Genomic DNA, 19815 nt, shown 5'->3' with positions numbered 1-19815 from the left:
AAACCCGACCTCAAAAACGGATAAACGAGTCAAAAATGACAGCCGTTCAAAGATGGCTAGACTTTGGGTCCGCAAAAAACTTAGTTTAGTATAAAAAAATACACTGATGAGCTTTTTGATTTTAATTTTACTAACCCAAAAACTGTATACAGATTGAATCAGTCATTTGAGAAACACCTCATGTCCCATTTTTTTACCAATAATGAGTTAGACTTGAAATTTGTAGCTGGTGGGCAGCACTGTTCTTACTAATATTATTCTAGCCTAGAACAGCTGTTTAAATAATTACACTATGTTGCAAACTCTAGCCATCTTTGAACGGCTGTCATTTTTGACTCGGTTATCCGTTTGAGGTCGGGTTTGCGGCTCTGTATTCTACTAATAAAGACCTTTTATTTGATATGCATATCGACCTATGCTTACATTTAAGATTTTCTTCTGACTCCTAGCGGGGCTGCCCCCCTGAGGAAGTAGCGGATCACTGAATATGTGATAAAAATAGATTTTTATGTCCAGTAAACTTTGTGTAAGGTTTTGTAGCTGTATTTTAAATATTTAGAAAAATATTTAACCGACCCGGGACTTTTTGGACCCAAAACTCTAGCCATCTTTGAACGGCTGTCATTTTTTGACTCAGTTATCTGTTTGAGGTCGGGTTTGCGGCTCTGTACTCTACTAATAAAGACCTTTTATTTGATATGCATATCGACCCATGCTTACATTTAAGATTTTCTTCTGACTCCTAGCGGGGCCGCCCCCCTGAGGAAAGTAGCGGATCACTGAATGTGTGATAAAATAGATTTTTATGTCCAGTAACTTTGTGTAAGGTTTTGTAGCTGTATTTTAAATATTTAGAAAAATATTTAAACCGACCCGGGACTTTTTTGGACACCCTGTATTGTGAGCTAATATTTTATTAAAGCTTTGGTGACAATTTCAATGCATTTTTAATGATGTTATGATGACTAATAAAGATTCTTGATTTGGATTTTCTTGTCTAATTGAAGTGAACAATAATAATTTAGGAGTAAATTTAGTTTATATGGGATCTGTTAGGTAGGAGCTGGGGTAATATAAGGTAGAATGGTTTATGGAAAAACGGCCGTGAAACTGAACTGCATATATCTCTGAGGGATGTTTAAATTTTGTTGTGTTGTGAGGATGCTGTGGAAGAAACAGAGGCATTGGTCTCACTGGACTGTTAGTCCTGGGCAGTGAACATAGTGGAAAAGGATGTAGGTACAGTTGATGTTGTCTGGAAGGATGGCTATGGTGGCTACTTCGGTGTCCATGATCCAATTGATTTCTCTTGGATGAGGTAGTATAGTTTGTCTTGCCAATGCAGTGAAATATGTATATTTTGGAATACTTTGTATGAAAAAGAAAATTGTTGTAGTAGAGGATTTTTTAAATTTTTGAGTGGATGTATTATTGGGAGATGGGAGTATGATGTATGTGATTTTAAGGTTTTAATAAAAGTGGCAGTTTTTGCTGTAGTAGGAGTTATCTAGGTAGGGTTTGGTGAGGTTAAAATTAGTGGATTAATGTCCAACTCGTTAGGATTTAACCCTGTTAATTAGGTCTAGTTGTAATAAGTATAACTTGACATAGAAATTAATATTTCATAGACATAGTTTGTGTAATTTGTTAATATGAACATTATGTGTCCCTTATGCATATTGAATGGCTACCTGTTGTGATAAACCCTACTTCTGTTCTCTCCAGGTCCAGGAGCAATGTTCATCCTGTCAGTGTCTATATTATAACAAAGTGTAGACAAAGCGAGGAGATGGATGTCACTCTTAGAAGTCTGTACATGACACTGTGAGTTGGTATGAGACTGTTGTATTTGTGTCTATTGTATCACAGTCGGTTAATGGTTGTCTCAGGAATGTGTGATGTGGACTTGTACAAGTTCCTTACTCTTGAGTACAACCTTGAATTTTCTTTGTTAGTAATTTAGTGTTGGTTTGAATTAGCTTCTTTCACTCACATGAGGAAATGTTTTTAATACCATTACATTTGATGTTTTTAATATTAATGATATATTGTTTGAAGGATTAAATTATAGTAAAAATAATAGTATTATTTCATGCTGCATTATCTGAAAGTTTTTTCATATGGAACTTGCAGCAAATTACACATTAAATTAAACATTGTGAACTGAGTCTTGGTCTCGGGCAAATGCTAGAGTAGTAATTGATACTAATCTTATATTACCTAGACTCTGAAGTTTTCTCTTTACACAGAGACCTAGGATGGGAACACTCTGATTCACAAGATAAACACATATAAATAAATGAACTGTAATACATGTAGAAAAAATAATTTTAAAAAAAAATTAAATATACATCCAATATTTTTTCGTTTGGATATACAGATTAGATGTATACTACAAAGGCATATTATAATACAGAAACTAAATTGGGATACCACTCTGTTAAAATGATTCTAGGATATATATTTCTGTTAACTCCCCACTTACATAAATTAATTTACAAATAATTATTTTATTACTAAGATTATGAACAAACGTTTATATTTAAATTTAAAATTTGATAATTAAAAAAAATATATTTACATTATTTAATGTATATTTAGTTAAAATGCTAACCGTCAATTCCAGGCCAGAAATGAATTTCACAGAGTCTGTTGATGGCTTTCACATGTCGCTTCTGTACGTACTTGTATACAATGGGACGTCTCTTGTACAACCTGTTCTGCTTGTAACATATCTCTGATAGTAGCTGAAGCCTAGGTGGCACGTTTCTCGGTCAATCACAACGAATGGTTTGAGTGTTCTACAGAATGTGCATACAATTAAAATATTTTATATCATATCAGCATGTTTTGTACTCATTAAAAATCAATAATATATTGTATTTTATCTCAATACAAGTACAGTAAAACCTGTGATATCCAGCCTCATGTTTTGAGACTGTTTTGCGACGAGGGAATGTTATAAAGGCAAACTCAATCACTTGCTCACATACATTGGGGTGGTGGGGGGGGGGAAGATTAGAGACAATGACCTTGGCGAAACTGCAATATCAGTGACTTTGTGCCAGCTTTCGAAACATACATCATGACGTATTTGTAGTTATAGAATAGTTAATTTTTGAATTAAGTTCAGATCTGAATTATAAATATTCTACATTTACTGTACTAAAGATTTCATTTTCTTCTAAAATAAATTTGTATTTATACCCTTTTAAATTATGTTTTATTTTACCTACATATTTAAAAAAAAAATCCAGTGCATTAATTTAGTTTTAAAGTTACAAGTACATAAAACCTTTGCTCATAAATTTCATGGGAAAACGTCCTAGTAAGGTTGAGTAGGCCTATTCAATCAAAATTTTATAATTGTGTAATGCCTTCAATGAGTAAATAAAATATTGGCAGTGCATTTGGAATAAATAACTTATTTTCTTATTAAAATTAATTCCATATCCGGCTTTGACTATATCTAGCCTACCCTGTTGCCACATTACGCCGGATATGACAGGTTTTACTGTATGCTGTTGCATGATTCTCAACCTCCTGTTTGATTTTAATGAAATGAAATTATTATTTTTGTAATATGCACTACAAAATTATCGACAAAGCCACAATTGAGCATTCTGCTAAGTTATCATCTAGGCTACATTATGATAAAATATAATGTAATGAATGGGTTACATTTTTACAGATAAATAAATAGATAAAGCTTTTTGATGTTTTCCACTGAATAGGGTAAATCACTTATAACTAATTAGAAATGGACAAAGGGCTAAACCCCCCTGTAAGACTACATGAGACCAGAACCTACTTCAACCAGATACCATTTACACACATACTTTCTGTATACAGTTTAGATAAGCATCAAAGAATAAATGTGGCATGCCTTGAATGCCATAAATATTGTAATTTGCCTGACATATGTTGTGGACCACACACAGGACAATGACCTTGCTCAGATCACAAGTGTTGCCTGAAACATAGGCCTTATTATTTTCAAAGATTGTTAAAAACATCTGTAATTATTTTTTTGCTTCTGGAATATATAATGTCCTTTAGTCTAGTGATTGCAAATGTGGGTAATGAATTCTACGTTTCAAACCGCGGACACGTAGGGAGGTGATAGATGTGACCATGATGATGGAGGGTATGTTTAATCTGATACATGGCTGGCACTTGTCCGATGAGCCCTCCCTCTCTGATCATGCTTACATCTCTGCTTTAAAATTGGAGAACTGGTACTTGAAAAAGGTTAGTACAGGAATCCAAGAAACACAGACTGTGTATCATATAAGGAAAATCTCAGAGCATAACTAGAATCTGACGGTAGTAATCGGAAACGGGATTCACAACACAGTGCAGCTGGACGAATCTGCCAACAATTTGACTTCTGCAATTGTGAGGTCTTTTGATCTCAGTTGTCCTGTTATTAACAATAGAAGATCGAAGTAGCCTATGGTAGAGCTCTGAACTGGCCACTTTCAGGAAGAGAGTCGGGGTTTTATTCAGGAGAGCAAAATCTTGGGTACTTGGGAGACCTACCACGAGGCTCTTGCAATGTACAACTGCAAAGTCCATATGGCTGAGGGATTAGCCTGGAAGAAAAATTGAAAGTGTGCAAGGCTTCAGAAGCTACTAGCAAAAAATGTCCATCTTGTTGCTTGGTGGTCTCAGGGACGTGTTTATACCAAAGCAGGAAAGGGCTAGCCTGAATCGATCTAAGTCCTTTAAGCTGATATGTCTGCCCTCCTTTCTTCTCAAAACCATGGAGGAAGATGGTTGCTAGGTTTGTTTGGGAGGGATCTTTTTTGGAGCGACCTCTATATCCAAATCAGCATGCCTATGCTTCAGGAAGATCAATCATGTGGACACAGCCCAGTATCAACTGTGGTAAGGCAGGATTGAGAAGACACTGGCAGTACAAGAAGTAGCCATAGGTAATTATATCTGGTCGTCAAAGGAACCTTTGACAATCCAAGCACTCAAGCGATTGTCAATGCGGTCTTGGTGGTCAAATATGGATAAAGGCCTTACTCACAGACAGGGTGGTTACTGCCACTCTCCTGTAGAACCTTGTTGTGGACGACCTGCTCATGTCTTTGAAACAGCAGTGGTGTCTCTGCAGAGGGAGAGGGGCACACAGATGACACTGTGATTCTTGTGAGTGGCAAGTTCAACACAACAGTCACGGAACTGACCAATGCTGCTTTGAACATGGTGCGGAACTGGGGTGAAGGAATGGGCCTTAGTATCAACCCCACCAAAGGCTGCTGTGGTTGTCTTTACTAGGATGTATCACTTGGAGGGTACTAGTTCATTCCTACTGAGAGACTTTTCCATTGCAGTATAGTAGTAAGACAACCAACATGTTAACAGATAGTTAGGCAGCACTGATGGCACTGGACTCTTGTGTGTTCAATACTCCATCTCCATACTTGTCTGGGATTGCTATCAAGTTGTTTCTTCCCTCACCAGAATCAACAATGTGACTGTTTGTTGGGTTCCTGGTGATGAGTGGATACCTGGGAATAAAAGAGCTGATACTCTGGCCAACCTGGGCTCAGCGTCCAAGATAACAGGACCTCAACCATTCTGCGGCATTTATAAGTGTGAATCCTTTGGAGCTGTCTCGAAATGGGTTCACGCTGAACATGAGAGAAGGTGGCTGCATCCCGGGTCTGAAAATGAGCAGAATGGTTCTACAGTCCCCTTCCTCTACGGTGGCGTCTGGACTTTCTTAACTAAGTCGATCGATCAGTATCTTTTCAGGTTTGTGAGTCTGATTACGGGATATGGTCACCTGAGGAAGCATCTTCACAGTCTGCATCCTTCGGGAGGGGGGTCCGCTCTGTAGAACGTGTGATGGACAGGAGGAAAACTGCTGAACACCTACTCTTTGATTGTCCTGCAAAAGCAAGGGGGGAGGTAACCATCTTTGGTAAATTGGACAAAGGTAGTGAATTTCCCCAGGAGGACCTGATAGGTTGTTTTTGCCGGTTTGTTGAACCACTGAAACCGTAGACTGGTAGACCTCATGGTGTGCTTCCGGGGTGCACAAAGGCCCTTGAGGCTTAAGTGCATAGCAAAGGCCACCCCATAGAATAAGAAGCCTCATGTTACTGAATGTGTAATATACTATCTTGATCAAACCAATTGATAAAAACCGAACTATTTAAATTCTACTAATAGTAAAGAGATTAATTTCCATATAGAAGGCACATAGATCCTTTGAATTATAATTAACTTTTTATTGGCGACAATGATATGGAGCCTTGTGAAACACTAATTATTTTTAGGAACTAAAATTGATAAAAATTTGAAATTTCATTAGCACGTAGATAAGATCTGCAGGAAATTGAGCTCCAGTATTTTTGTCCTAAGGAGCTTATCAAGACAATCTAACCAATAATATGCTCTGCTGATTCCTCCTCTTCTCAACAGAGTCTACATTCGTCAGCCTGGCTAAGGTCTACCCTCATAGGATGTTTCCTTAGGGGGCCATGTCCTGTCAACATCCCTAATATCAGTCTTATATCATCTTTATTCTGATCCAAGAGAGCTGCCCACCCTTTAATGTAAGGAGAGATAAACATTTTGGATAGTCTTAATCCTGAGATTCTACTCCAATTAATGTTTCTTATCCTCTTTTCCCAATCTTTGACAAGACCTGTTATAGAAAGCTATCCCGCAACCTGGCTCAGGCCCCACTATTATGGACTCCACTCCCTTTTTGGCGAGGATGTCTGCTTTTTCATTTCCATGAATGCCCTCATGACCCGGCACTCAACTGAATGTAACTCTGTTATTCGTTGCCAGCTCAGCTAGAGCATTGTTACATTCACAGACTGCTTTCGAGTCAAACAAAGAGGTATCAAGTGCCTTTAGTGCAGCCTGACTATCGGAAGTATCAATTGTTTTAATCCTTTTGTCCGCTTTTGTATGAGTCTTCTGGAGCATGAGTCTATTACCATGACTTCCGCTTGAAAGACCATGGCATATTTTCCCAGGGGCACTGCTAAGTTAAACTCTTGATCCGTATATTCCGTATCCTGCCCTAGAGTCAAGGCGTGAAAACCATCTGTGTAAAACTTCAGGACTCCTTTTTGTAGGGTAGGCCCACTTTTTTTATCCATTTCTCCCTTCCATCAATAGAGACCGTATATGGGTTTTCAAAGGAGTATTTTTTAACCATTACATCTGACACATTGGTTAGCATTTCAGCCTCAGGAAAATTGGTCTTAAGGCCAATTCCCTGGCTTGTTCCTGAGAATAACCTCTTTTCCGAAACCAAGCCATTCGTTTCCTGGTGGCTCCACCCAGTTTAGGCAGTTCTGGGAGTGGCCTTTCGGCTTTAGCTTCCTCACCCTTTTGGTGGTTGCCCTCCAGTATGACGTCTTCTTCAGATGTATCGACTCTAGCTGATTCGGGGGTTTGAGGACTTCTACTAGGATGTCCGCCTGTCTTTTGTGTTTGTTCAGGACAGCTAGGGTCAGAACCCGTCACCAGTCCCTCTATTTTTGTGGGTTTTCATCCACTTATGAGTGCTACTAGAGCTCTCTGTTTTGTTAAAATTTGTTTGTATTTCTTTACTCATTTTGTTCCCACGAGTAGCGGAGATCTAAAGGTCACCGCAAGCATTGTCCCCCTCTACTTGGGGAAGGCTATGTTTAAACTGGAGATCGCCAGGTATCCAGAGTTCGCATATTAACAAACAAGCACACCCTTGATCACGCAGCCCTCGGCATATGCTGTTCCACCTTGGCTTGGATAAAGAAAGAAATTTAGGTTTAGTATAGAAGAGTATAGTTGGAATCATATTTTTGGGAAGTTTTCCTGATAGGTGAGAGTAGTACAAAATGAAAAATGAGTGCGGTAAGCTTAGTCAGAAAGAAGCCCGCCAGATCAGCTCAGCCTGATTGGAATAATCAAAGAAGACAAGATTTGGATCAGGCAGTTCCCAGGTGCCTGCGCACAGACGAAAAAACAGCACTTGAAAAGAGAGAAGATGGCTGTGCGTGTGCTTCATGGACGCTCTGGCTTGGCACATGTGTTGGGGTATGAAGACCCCACCACTTTCACTCCCAATTGATTCCCTTGGTTTCTCTATGGAATTGCAATTTCGGGGCATGAAAACACACAAAACACTTTGATTTGAAACTACAAAAAAAGCAGTCACTTCTAAAAACCCTTTTTTCCTGCAGATTTCTATTCATACAAAATAAGATCCTCACGTTTCCCTCTACCTACATTCTCTCTTCTGTCCTGTTTGTTAGGAATAACATCTGCACTGTGATTAGGCAACAATATCACAGTTTGAGGAACCTACATTCTCTCTTCTGTCCTGTTTTGTTAGGAATAACATCTGCACTGTGATTAGGTCACAATATCACAGTTTGAGGAACCTACATTCTCTCTTCTGTCCTGTTTGCTAGGAATAACATCTGCACTGTGATTAGGTCACAATATCACAGTTTGAGGAACCTACATTCTCTCTTCTGTCCTGTTTGTTAGGAATAACATCTGCACTGTGATTAGGCCACAATATCACAGTTTGAAGAACCTACATTCTCTCTTCTGTCCTGTTTGTTAGGAATAACATCTGCACTGTAATTAGGTCACAATATCACAGTTTGTGGAACCTACATTCTCTCTTCTGTCCTGTTTGTTAGGAATAACATCTGCACTGTGATTAGGCCACAATATCACAGTTTGAGGAACCTACATTCTCTCTTCTGTCCTGTTTGTTAGGAATAACATCTGCACTGTGATTAGGCCACAATATCACAGTTTGAGGAACCTACATTCTCTCTTCTGTCCTGTTTGTTAGGAATAACATCTGCACTGTGATTAGGCCACAATATCACAGTTTGAGGAACCTACATTCTCTCTTCTGTCCTGTTTGTTAGGAATAACATCTGCACTGTGATTAGGCCACAATATCACAGTTTGAGGAACAACAATAACATGGACATACTTCCACATAAAACCATCTTTAAAACATTTGTTTGACATAAAACAGAGTAAGATTTCTCAATTTTCTGTTGGACAATTTAAAGTGTGAAACTGACGACAATAAGTTCAAAAAGGAATGAAATATGTTGCTTCTGGAACAGTGCACTTGTAGTGAGGAAGAGTTATTGTCTCACAAGCCTCCGCTTTACTTACGTGTTTATTTATGAGACTATATTATTGGTAATTTCTATTGTTGCATAACTTGTATTGACGTTATTATGCAGTTTTTTTAATGTCAAATAATAAAGATTCTCTTGAGATTGAGTTAGTACAAAATAAGTAAAAATTTCATACTGGGTCTAAATTCAGCTTCAAATGCCTGCCACTCATCATATCACATTTGCATTGAAAACTGAAAATTGATTGATTGAACCACTTTTGCAAATTTTTAACAGTTTATGGCCAATTCACTTTTAATACAGTATCATTTCCAAAAATCAGCAAATTTCATCATATTTGAACTGCTCATCAAATCCGTATAAAGCAAGAAGAAAAAGAGAAATAATGACATCTTCTTATAACTTTTCATAGAAAAAACAACCTAAATAAGAATACAATTTTACTGATTCAAATAAAAAATATAAATTAAACAAACTTATATAGGTTCAAATCATAACTAAAATTTATTTGAAGACATACAGTGTTTTATTTACTATAAGGGTATTTTTTAACCCATCTCTTACTCTGTCTCAGTTTGTCTTTCAAACAAATTTGTTTTCACATTAGATTTGTAATACGTACAATGTGACACTTATTTAATTGTATGTAATGTATAAATCGTATAAATTTATAAGTAAAGAATGTTTTGAGTTTCTTTTCCTAAGGATTTGCAACAAAGATGAGAAAGGGAATTAATTTACCTTATAAGAAGACATAATTGATTTTTCATGACATTCTGCACATATACGTTTTTTTTCCTATCCATTGTATTACATAAATGAAAAAGTGCCATCCATTCATAAAATGTTTTCAACCAGAGCTTCAATGTAGTGTTTGTATAAGAATTTTACTAAGTATAACAGTCTGATTGAGGAACAAGAAGAATTGATTATATCCTGTCTGATATTTTCAAATGATTTTACCACCAATTTTAAGTGTAAAAGCAAGGTTGGTTATCAAATGTAGATTTCCTTTTTATGATCTGGATTTATGACTATCTAGATCCTAATCACTAATGTGTTTCATGTGATTAGTGCGTTTTTGATGAGAAGCTGGTGTTATTTCTTCCAGAACTTGGATAGGATAAGCTAATTGTGATAAATATACTTTTCTATGTAGATTTTGTTAATAAAAAACGTAAATCTATTAGATCTAATATCGCTTTCAAATATACGACAGTTGGTGTTCAATTTAGCCAAGAAGGTCAAGGAGGCAAAGAGTTAAGCTTAATATATAATAGTAGATATGTGTCCCATCTATGTATCCCACACAGCAAGTCAACATTATTGATTCAAAGTTAGTTTTGAATAACAATTCAAGCATATTTTCATATATTACAAATAATGATGTAAAAATCTGTTCCGGACCAGAACTTTACTTTATATTCTACCAATATTTGACTCTATCATTATAAAAAGATAACAAGGGGAGCTTAAATAAAACTGACCTGCATGTATATGGAGCAACAACACAAGTATAAGCAGGTTGTTTTTCAAGTATTATATAATCTTCATTAACATCTTCATATTTATTGACTACCTAAAACAAAATGGTAAGTTTATTCTGTGAATAAATAAACCATTCAGCCCTCAATAAGCCAAGGATGTGCATAAACACAAAATTACGACATATCTATTTATTTACTTTTTAACTTCTTGCACACAGCATAAATGTTTACTGAACCATAAACAAGGAGCAAAAGCTTAGACCCATTGCGACCCTCACATCTGAGATTCTTGAATGCAGTATCAAGTAGTATTAGAATATATCAAGCATTCCCACAAGGATAGGTCTTGGGTCCTATCCTTTACTTGATTTATTTGGATAACTTCCATTTCTCAGCCTCTAATGTGAAAATCATTCAATGCGTAGATGACATGACTCTCCCGTTTCAGAGCCAACTTCTTTGGAGATACAAACCTTTATTGATGTTAACTCCTGCACACAAAATTGTCCTGTCAAAATAATGTCAAAACTAATCATGGAAAGACAGATTACATCAACTACTGTATACATAGGTTGAATAGGGATGAAACCCCAACAGTAATGGTAGATGACATTGTTCTAGAGGAAATCGATTCTGCTAAGTTTCTAAGAATACACCTAGGTAGGAGTTCACTTATAATGATTAATATTTCCATCCCTGTCCTACGGAATTTCCCTGTGGGACATTAGAATCATGTTGAAGTGCCTTCAGGGAGCTCACCTCGCTAACGCACTCACACTTGTATAATTTTAGAAATCACATTTTATTATCAATTCAAGTGTATATTGACACAAGGCACGATAAGATACACACAGATAAGTGACAAGAGCTTGGGAGTGCTTTCGAGCCCCCCTGAGATACTAAATTTAGAAATCAATAAAAAAAGTTCAAATCCCAATTAAAACACTATTTGGTGTTCTGCGCTTTTTACTCAGTTGATAAGTTCATGAAGCATACTTTATATTTATATTTGTGGCAGTGTTCAATCCTGAGGGTTGATCCCACGAATGTTTGCATGTATGAATGTACGCCTGCGTGCAATTGTTGGAAAGTAGAGTAAATAGATCACTTTTGGGTTATTTAACATAGAAGGTTGAAATTCCACCTCTTCTATTTCTCTATTGAAATTGAAAAATTGATAACATCAGTCTATTGAGATTCACTCTCCATGCCAGGATGTTCTCTGCTGGGGGCAGATGAGACGCCTCCCATTCTGACATTTATTTGTATATTTTAATATGGCTCACTGAGGGTGAAATAAAAACAAATTAATTTATGTTTTATTTATGTACAATGGAATTAAGAAGGTGTATAATTTTTTAGTCTATATCACTTTGATAGTTGACTGATAAAAATATCCTGGCAAGCCTACGCTCAGACTCAGCCTATGTTGTGTCTAATCACAACGCTAAAAGATTCTTAAAATCAAGTTCAACATAGTTACTAACAACTAATTTGTTACTAACATAGTTACTCTATCAATTACAAACTAGGACTTGCTGATAAGTAAACTTTCATACAAGATTATCCAATCCTGGCTGTGGAAACAGTACAAGTCTCACAGTAACTTTTAGAACCAAAAAAATAAACAATGCATGATTTTTTTATGTAAACTCAATTTTATTTGATTACTATAACTAACAAATATTGTAAATAATAATCATGTTTTAGTTCCAAGTACCTGGCATAGTTAAAAACAACACTTACCAGATTATATGCTGCAGACTTTTTCTTACATAAATATGCCAATTTGTGGTAATATCTGCGAATCCATGGTGGAACTTGATCATCATCTAAACTATCAATAGTGTTTTTTAACTCTTTTAGTAGTAATTCCATGTCACATAATCTGAAATAAGAATTTGATTAATCTACTATCAAAATTTGGTATGATGAATAAACTACACTAGTGGTTGTATGCAATGGTGTTAGAATAACTTAAGAAATACAAATATTTTTTAAACTGTATGGTATACTAACACAGGTGGAAGCAAGGGGAAAAGATTTCCCCTACCTCTTACCAGTAGATTGGGAGGAGCGTTGAGGTGCAGGCAGTACGGTTTGGGAAAAAATATAGTTATTTTCAAATAAGAGTTTATATGAACATTTTGATACGTTCTTAAAAACTATACAATAACACTAATGTATTTGATTAAAATATGTGCTAGATATAGCTAACAAAAAATAAATTTTATAAAATATTTTTATTTTGTTTGTTTGTTTTTTTTTTTTTAAAGGAGAGGCCGATCCCCTTTTTAAGCCTTATTCTGTCCGTCCTCATGGGCCACTGGCCTGTGCAAGGATCTTATCCAACAGAATAAGGGGGAGAGTCGATACAATATGAGGTTGATTGTACTGATAAAAAGTGCAACGGTCACAGACAGGATTTGAACCTGTGCTATCTCTAACTTAGACCCAAAGTCCCACGACTTAGACCGCTCAGCTATCAGCACTCCTGATGGCACTCCAATTCACATTTTAAAAGCTATCAACAGTGCTACAACACTAAAACTCAATATTACAGTGTGTAAGTGATACCACAATCTCCTACTGCAAGCTGTGGAAGTGAATTATTATATATTGACACTATGTTAACCATGAAAAACATTAATTGTTTGTTAAACGGCTCTGTAGGAAATATGTCCAGAGGTACCACATACCTACTACAATAAGCTACAGGGAAGAACATGTTAAGATACTGTTTAAACAATCATAAATTTGCAGTGGTGTCATAAACCTATTACAATAAGCTGCGGGAAAATAATGTTTAACCAATCTACTGGGAAACCTGCAAAGACAAGTTCTTTTTTTTTCTTTCACTACAAGAAGCTTAGAAAATTGCACCTAGTGTTATAAGGACCTTTGTGCTACTTCCAGAGTGACAGAATATTCTGGATGGGTAAGGTTGGGGATAGGGGATCCCCTCTTGAGGTCCACGAGGAAGGATTTAAGGCAATAATCTCAAGTAATGTTCTCTCGGAAGGGGAAGCCAGCTCTGAACCAGCCTCTCCAGTCAAAGCAGGCACGGAGTAGCACACCCTTATGTCTAGGCTAGTAAGAACCTTTGACTCTTAGGTAACGAAGCCCACCAACTTCAACAGTCATCTCCTGCAGTAGACTAGACCTATTGAATTATCCTTGCACCACAGATTCTCAACATTTGCAGTTAGTGATGTGCCGCTCCTGGACATCCATAAGGTTTCCCAAATCTAAGTGACACATCGGTTTTGCTGTGCCCAGTGTGGGTTCAAGTTTCGAGATATTCTATTGTCACTTACTAGGCAATTTACATGCAATAGACAAAGACAGAGCAAGAATATTTAACAGTTTACTCTAAAACAATAGTATATTCAAAAGCATAAATAAATAATTAATTAATATTCATAACTAAAACTTAACAAATAAACTTGAAACATACAAACAAGTAAAAATAGTAAATAACAAATTATACATTAAAATAATTAACAAAAATAGGGTATTAATATCACACGTTAAATATTTGTCAACAGAGTAGAAAGCATTTATTTTTAACCATTTACTTAATACTAATTTAAATCTATTTATTTTTACACTAAAGGCTCTCTGAGGTAGTTTATTAAATAATTTATTTTCATGAAGATGTGGCTACTTTTAGATTTTTCTAACCTTCGTGAAACTTGATTAAGTAAATAATTATTCCTTGTATTGAGGGTATGAATATCTTACCTAAATTTAAAATGGTGCAAAATTTTCCTTTAACACTAACTAGATAACAATAAATATACATACTAGGACATGTAATTATTTGAAGTTCTTTAAAAAATGGACAAACATGACTCCCTTTCTGGTATAGATTTAATTTACCTTAAAGCTGACTTTTGCCAAATAAAAATTCTATCTGCATGACTGCTATTGCCCCAAAGTGTAATTCAATACAGGAGATGAGAATTAAAAAGGCATTGTAGGCTGTAATCAACATCAATTACGGTATAAACCAGCCAAAAGTGAACTCTCCTAGGGAAAAGTAATTAAATAAAACTAGTTTAAATAATATAATATAATTTTAATATGACTGATGTTTAAAAACTGGATCCAGGATCCTCACAGTCTTTACATAATGTTTCCTCTTCTCAACTTAAGGGGAGTTGAACGCAAAAATCTGTAAAAATGTTTTTTTGCTTTTATTTTTTATTTTATTATTTGATTCTTTCTGAACAATTTAATGCAATCCCTACATAAAAATGGCTTTCCGTTGAGCTTCTACGATTCTACGATTTTTCAAATATAAGACTACATAACAAATTTCGCATCAACTTTGCCCTCCGCCTCCTAACACCTGGTGCAAATACAGGTTAGCAGAAGTAAATGAAGAAGAAATTACCTACAATCACAAACATTCTCTACCTCAAGCTCTATTGACAGCAATAAAACTTACATACAGAGATTTGTCAAGATTAGATCTACTAAAAAAATGTCTTAACGGTAAAACCCAGAACGTGAACGAATCTTTCAACAATGTAGTGTGGAACCGAATCCCAAAAAATGTGTTTGTTGGAAGAGAGACTATTGTATTAGGTGTTCATGATGCTGTTCTAACATTATATGAAGGTAACATTGGAAGGATCAAGGTTTTAAAGGAGTTAGGAATAAAAGACTGTGGCAAATACACCGTAAGCACGTTGAAGAGCCTCGATGAAGTCAGGATAAGGAAGGCAGATCTGAAAGCAGAGTCAATGACTAAGGAAGCAAGAATAAAGAAAAGGAGACAGTTATTAGGTGAGGAAGAGGAAATGGATGGTAGCTACTGTCCTGGAGGCTTCTAAAGGTAATATAAACTTATAATTATTTTGATTTTTTGTTTTCCGCTGTTTTTGAAAATTACTGGTTTTTAATATATATGTACATTTTTCTAAGAAACTATAAATACTACTACACACATGAAATTTTTACTGGTTATAAAGTAGCCTTTTAGAAGTATGTAGCTCTAGTTTTATCAAATTTCATTAATAAATAAATATTTAGAAAAATATTTTATCTTAAAATATAAAAATAAAAAAATAACACATATATACAATTTTTTTCCTTTAGTTGTATCAATTATTTTACAAAGATTTTAGAGGTATAAATACAATATTATATATCCTACACCTTGTGTAAAAATTTCAACTTCCTAACTGTTATGAGTTCTGAGAAAAAGGTACATAAAGTTACCTTATTTTAACATTGGGCCTTATGGACCGTTCAACTCCCCTTAATAGCTCCACACAGATGTCATGGCCTGAATGAAGGTCAGACTTCTCAAAGACAACAGTTCCAAAATATCATAGCGTACTGAACAGTGTAAAATCAGTTAATTATATTTAGAAACATCTTTGTAATTAATTTATTTCTAATTTATGACAAAACTGACTCTTACACCTGATACACCAGTTGCTTTAATAGTAAGGAAATAAAAACACATAGTTGCATGAAAATTATATACTATTATTATGTTACTTAGCACCATGAAAGTAGATAAAAATTGCCAACTCGAATTTTTTTCAAAAAGTAGGCCTACAAAATATTAGGAATTTTATAAAAGAACCTTTTAACACTATAAACTCAAAGTAAAATAAGTTCTAAGGAAAATGGTTTTCTTGGCTATTGTTGTGATACTGTTATGTATGCCTATATGATTTGCCAATGCATTTAGGTAAAAGTTTCTGAAACTGTAACAATATGTAAAATTCATTTTATAGGTTGAAACTTATCCAGTTTGGATCTCTGGTTCTTTACAAGAAAAATAACGTGTAACACTTTAACAACATGAGCTCCTTAGTATTGCTACACGAGGTACGTTGACATTTATAAATGACATAACAGCCATAAATGATATTTCACAATATATTTTATATAGTAATAAACTTTAAATACAAAAATGACACTATTAATTTAAACATAAAGTCTCTATCTTTCTTAGACTATAGATGATTATGAGCTATGTATATCATCAGCTGAAATTGTCGTTGCTTATGGGAGTCACTCTTTAAACAAGTAATTTTGTTGTCATTTATTAATTTAAAAAAAAATTATGGTTGCCTGTAAAGTCGGTTTTACGGGCGAAGATTTTACGTGACAACGTCTTTTTCTCGGTAGAATATTTATTGATATGAATATTATTAAATTGCACAATAGGAACAAGGAATTGAATGAAAATAAGAATTGCACAAATTTTAACTATAGAAATATATTTTGTTTACTAAAACATTGTACATAATTTGAAATTAATTAAAATTTGTTATTGTAAATGGTAAAGTTGAATAAAACATTTACTAAAATTGGAATTTGAAATTCTTGCTAAACACAGTTAAATTCTAACTCCGCGCGTGGTGATTGGTCGGTTTAGTTCGTTTGTTTGGTCGCACTGTTATGACAGGTTAGAGGTTATAATTTGTTATTTTAAATGTTTGACTAGCAATACGCGCTGTTTCTTCTCAATCGACTGAATTACGATTGATTGCAGAGTGATTTAAACTAATAATTTACTTAACACTATCAACATTTGTCAATAGTATGACATAACCTATAAACTCAGTTTCTCAACTTTTGTGTCAATCTAACAATTAATCAATCAATCATAGTTTACGATAATGAAATATCAGTGTACAATTATTTACCTTTATTGTTGTAGTTGTTGTAAATGACGAATCTAAGCACTCCACATTTTCACGAATAAACATAGTTATCTGCTTTATCCCGTGCGGCGGACCCACAGTTATCTGCTTTATCCCGTGTGGCGGACCCACTGGACGGGCATCGTAACGTTACCGGGCGTTACACTTTTTCATGAGTGACTCCGAGCCGCAACCTAATTTAAGACGTTGTCACGTCAAAAACAAACATTTCAATAATCAAATATTATTTTCTAAAGATCTTTTGTTTTCAAGGAGTTTCATTAGACCCATTAGCCTAACGACAATACTTTGAATAATTACAATACAAAAAGCAAGAAGCTTCTTGCTTCAAGAACAACGTATTTTGTTATTAGTAGTCTAAATTAAATTATTTTTCACATTTCTTTAGTGTTTATTTCTGATTTTAAGCTTTTTAAAACCATAACACAAGTCATTATATGTAAAATGCCGTAATGAAGTAATTATGTAAGTTTGCCAGATTTTTCAATGAGCATAAAGGGTAGGGTATGATAAGCGGACCTGGTTTTTTTTATATCGAAGAATGTAATCATCAATACCTAATATTCGCATCTCAAATCCTAGACTATCAATCAATATAACAGTATCTATAGTCCTCAATAACAAACATATGTTTTAAATTAAAATGTGAATTTAATACCGGTATTATCAGTGATCAAACAAATTATTATAACCAAAATTAGGAAAACTGAAGACGACTATATTTGCTCCTCTCACAGTTACATTTGTTTCTTTCCCACAAGTTTCACATAATGGGTCTTTCGTTACGTGTCCTACATGTTGAAACCACGAAAAACTTGTCTTATAATCTTTCAAAGCAATGTCTTGTAGTTTTCTAAAATTGTCTGCCATTATAATAATCAAAATGTTACTTAGGCCTATGTAAAATTGAAATATTACCTTACGTGTATTATTTAAAAGTGTTACCAGCTGTTGATATAGATTATTTAGGTTAATTGTTCAAAATAAAATTAGTATTGATTCTAATTATATCGATAGTTATGATTGAAAAGTAATATCGTTTGCCAGTTTCGATATAAAAAACCGGGTTCGCTTATCGTACCCTACCCAGCATAAATAATACATTTTTGTTCTAGTGCTCAAACATTAATGTTTAAGTGGTATATACATTTTTGATATGTAATATTTTTTTAATTTATTTCAGTGAGTTTAGCGATGTGATATGCTGTGCTAAAAGTAAACAATAATGATTTTTTTTAACAGTTTATAACTTTTAATCATTCAATGCCTAATGTGACTATTATTTTGTAGCTTTTGCTGATAAAAGATATGTATTACATTACACTTTGATAATCTTTATGTAGCCTACAGACTATTTATATTCTTCTACATATGCTTGCAAAACTCGTATAAACATGTAGCTTTACAGGCGAACACTCTTTGTGTTAGCACTTAGGAGTTAATTTTCAAGAATTTATGAGTGAGATTGTAAACTACAAAAATAAGTGTTTTAAAAAGTGTTAGTTAAATACAAATTTTAAAATGAATTTACTAAATCTGGTGTATACTTTATAGTGTTCCACAAATTTATGTACACTTCACTCATTTTGTTCCCCCTATTCTACAGTAAGGTTAGGAACCAAATAAGGTTATCGTTTAATACATTTACACACACACACACACACACAAACGTTACAGAATTTTGTACGATATATACCTTTAAATAAAAACTCATCCAACATTTACATTTAGACTAGGGACACACAAGTATATTATTGAAATTCACAACGTTCCTCTGTCATAGATACAGGGGATTGGATTGGAATGTCCATGGAGTCCAGTACACTACTGACAGGCAGACAGACCAGGCGAATGGGCATAATTTAACATAACAGAATAAACAACGGTGTTGCCGCTCGCAACAGTTGTACCCGCAACGTGTTGCGAGAAAGTCCCTGTTATTTTTGGCAATGTTATGACAACTAACACTGAATTCATTCGTTTCGTTGTTGGCAACGGTAAGCTTGGCATCACGGATAATCTGTCAGTCTAGTATCCGTGCTTGGCATGGAAACAGTCCAAAGCGGCAGCCGCAATAACTTTTTCAGCTGTTATTTGAGCAACGGGGGCATAATAAACAACAGAGTTGTATGAGTGACCATTATTATTTAAATGTTGGAAATCTAGACCTATCTACGGCTCGATAATATATGTAAATAGGTTTGTAGGTGTGCTTGTACATCGGTTTTATACAAAGCCCTAGTGTAAATATTTAGTACACAAAATTAATCATTCAATTATTTTTAATACGCAAAAATAAATTGTTTTGTTTGATTATGTTCTTGTATGTCCTATAGTTGTGTAAAGTTGCTACGTGTGTATTGTTTAAACTTTTACAATTAAAAAACTGAAACAACTTTTTGGTTAATTTCTTGCCAATTAATTATTTTCTAATACCTAGAAGCAAATCCATAGTAAATAGTTTCAATTGTATAATTAATTCTCAACGACAAAATAAATTCGTAT

General features: G+C 34.7%; 1 protein-coding gene across 2 annotated transcripts; it reads right to left on the bottom strand.

Moving 5' to 3' along the window:
* Positions 1-2620: 2620 nt before the first annotated feature.
* Positions 2621-19137, bottom strand: LOC124371767. Of its 2 annotated transcripts, none has more exons than XM_046830110.1 (4): positions 19007-19137; positions 12365-12506; positions 10619-10710; positions 2621-2801 (listed from the first exon to the last, which is right to left on the bottom strand). In XM_046830110.1, exons 2-4 carry the CDS (start codon positions 12494-12496, stop codon positions 2663-2665), a joined length of 363 nt encoding a protein of 120 aa, XP_046686066.1. In that variant the 5' UTR covers positions 12497-12506; positions 19007-19137; the 3' UTR covers positions 2621-2662. The 2 variants fall into 2 exon arrangements, with proteins under 2 accessions (XP_046686066.1, XP_046686067.1); XM_046830111.1 differs by lacking the exon at positions 19007-19137 and adding an exon at positions 18842-18921.
* Between the last annotated feature and the right edge of the window lie 678 nt (positions 19138-19815).

Source organism: Homalodisca vitripennis, unplaced genomic scaffold, assembly GCF_021130785.1.
Source record: "Homalodisca vitripennis isolate AUS2020 unplaced genomic scaffold, UT_GWSS_2.1 ScUCBcl_1959;HRSCAF=6231, whole genome shotgun sequence".
Lineage (NCBI taxonomy): Eukaryota > Metazoa > Arthropoda > Insecta > Hemiptera > Cicadellidae > Homalodisca > Homalodisca vitripennis.
Note: the sequence above shows the minus strand (reverse complement) of the source record. Positions and strands in the feature narration are given on the sequence as shown.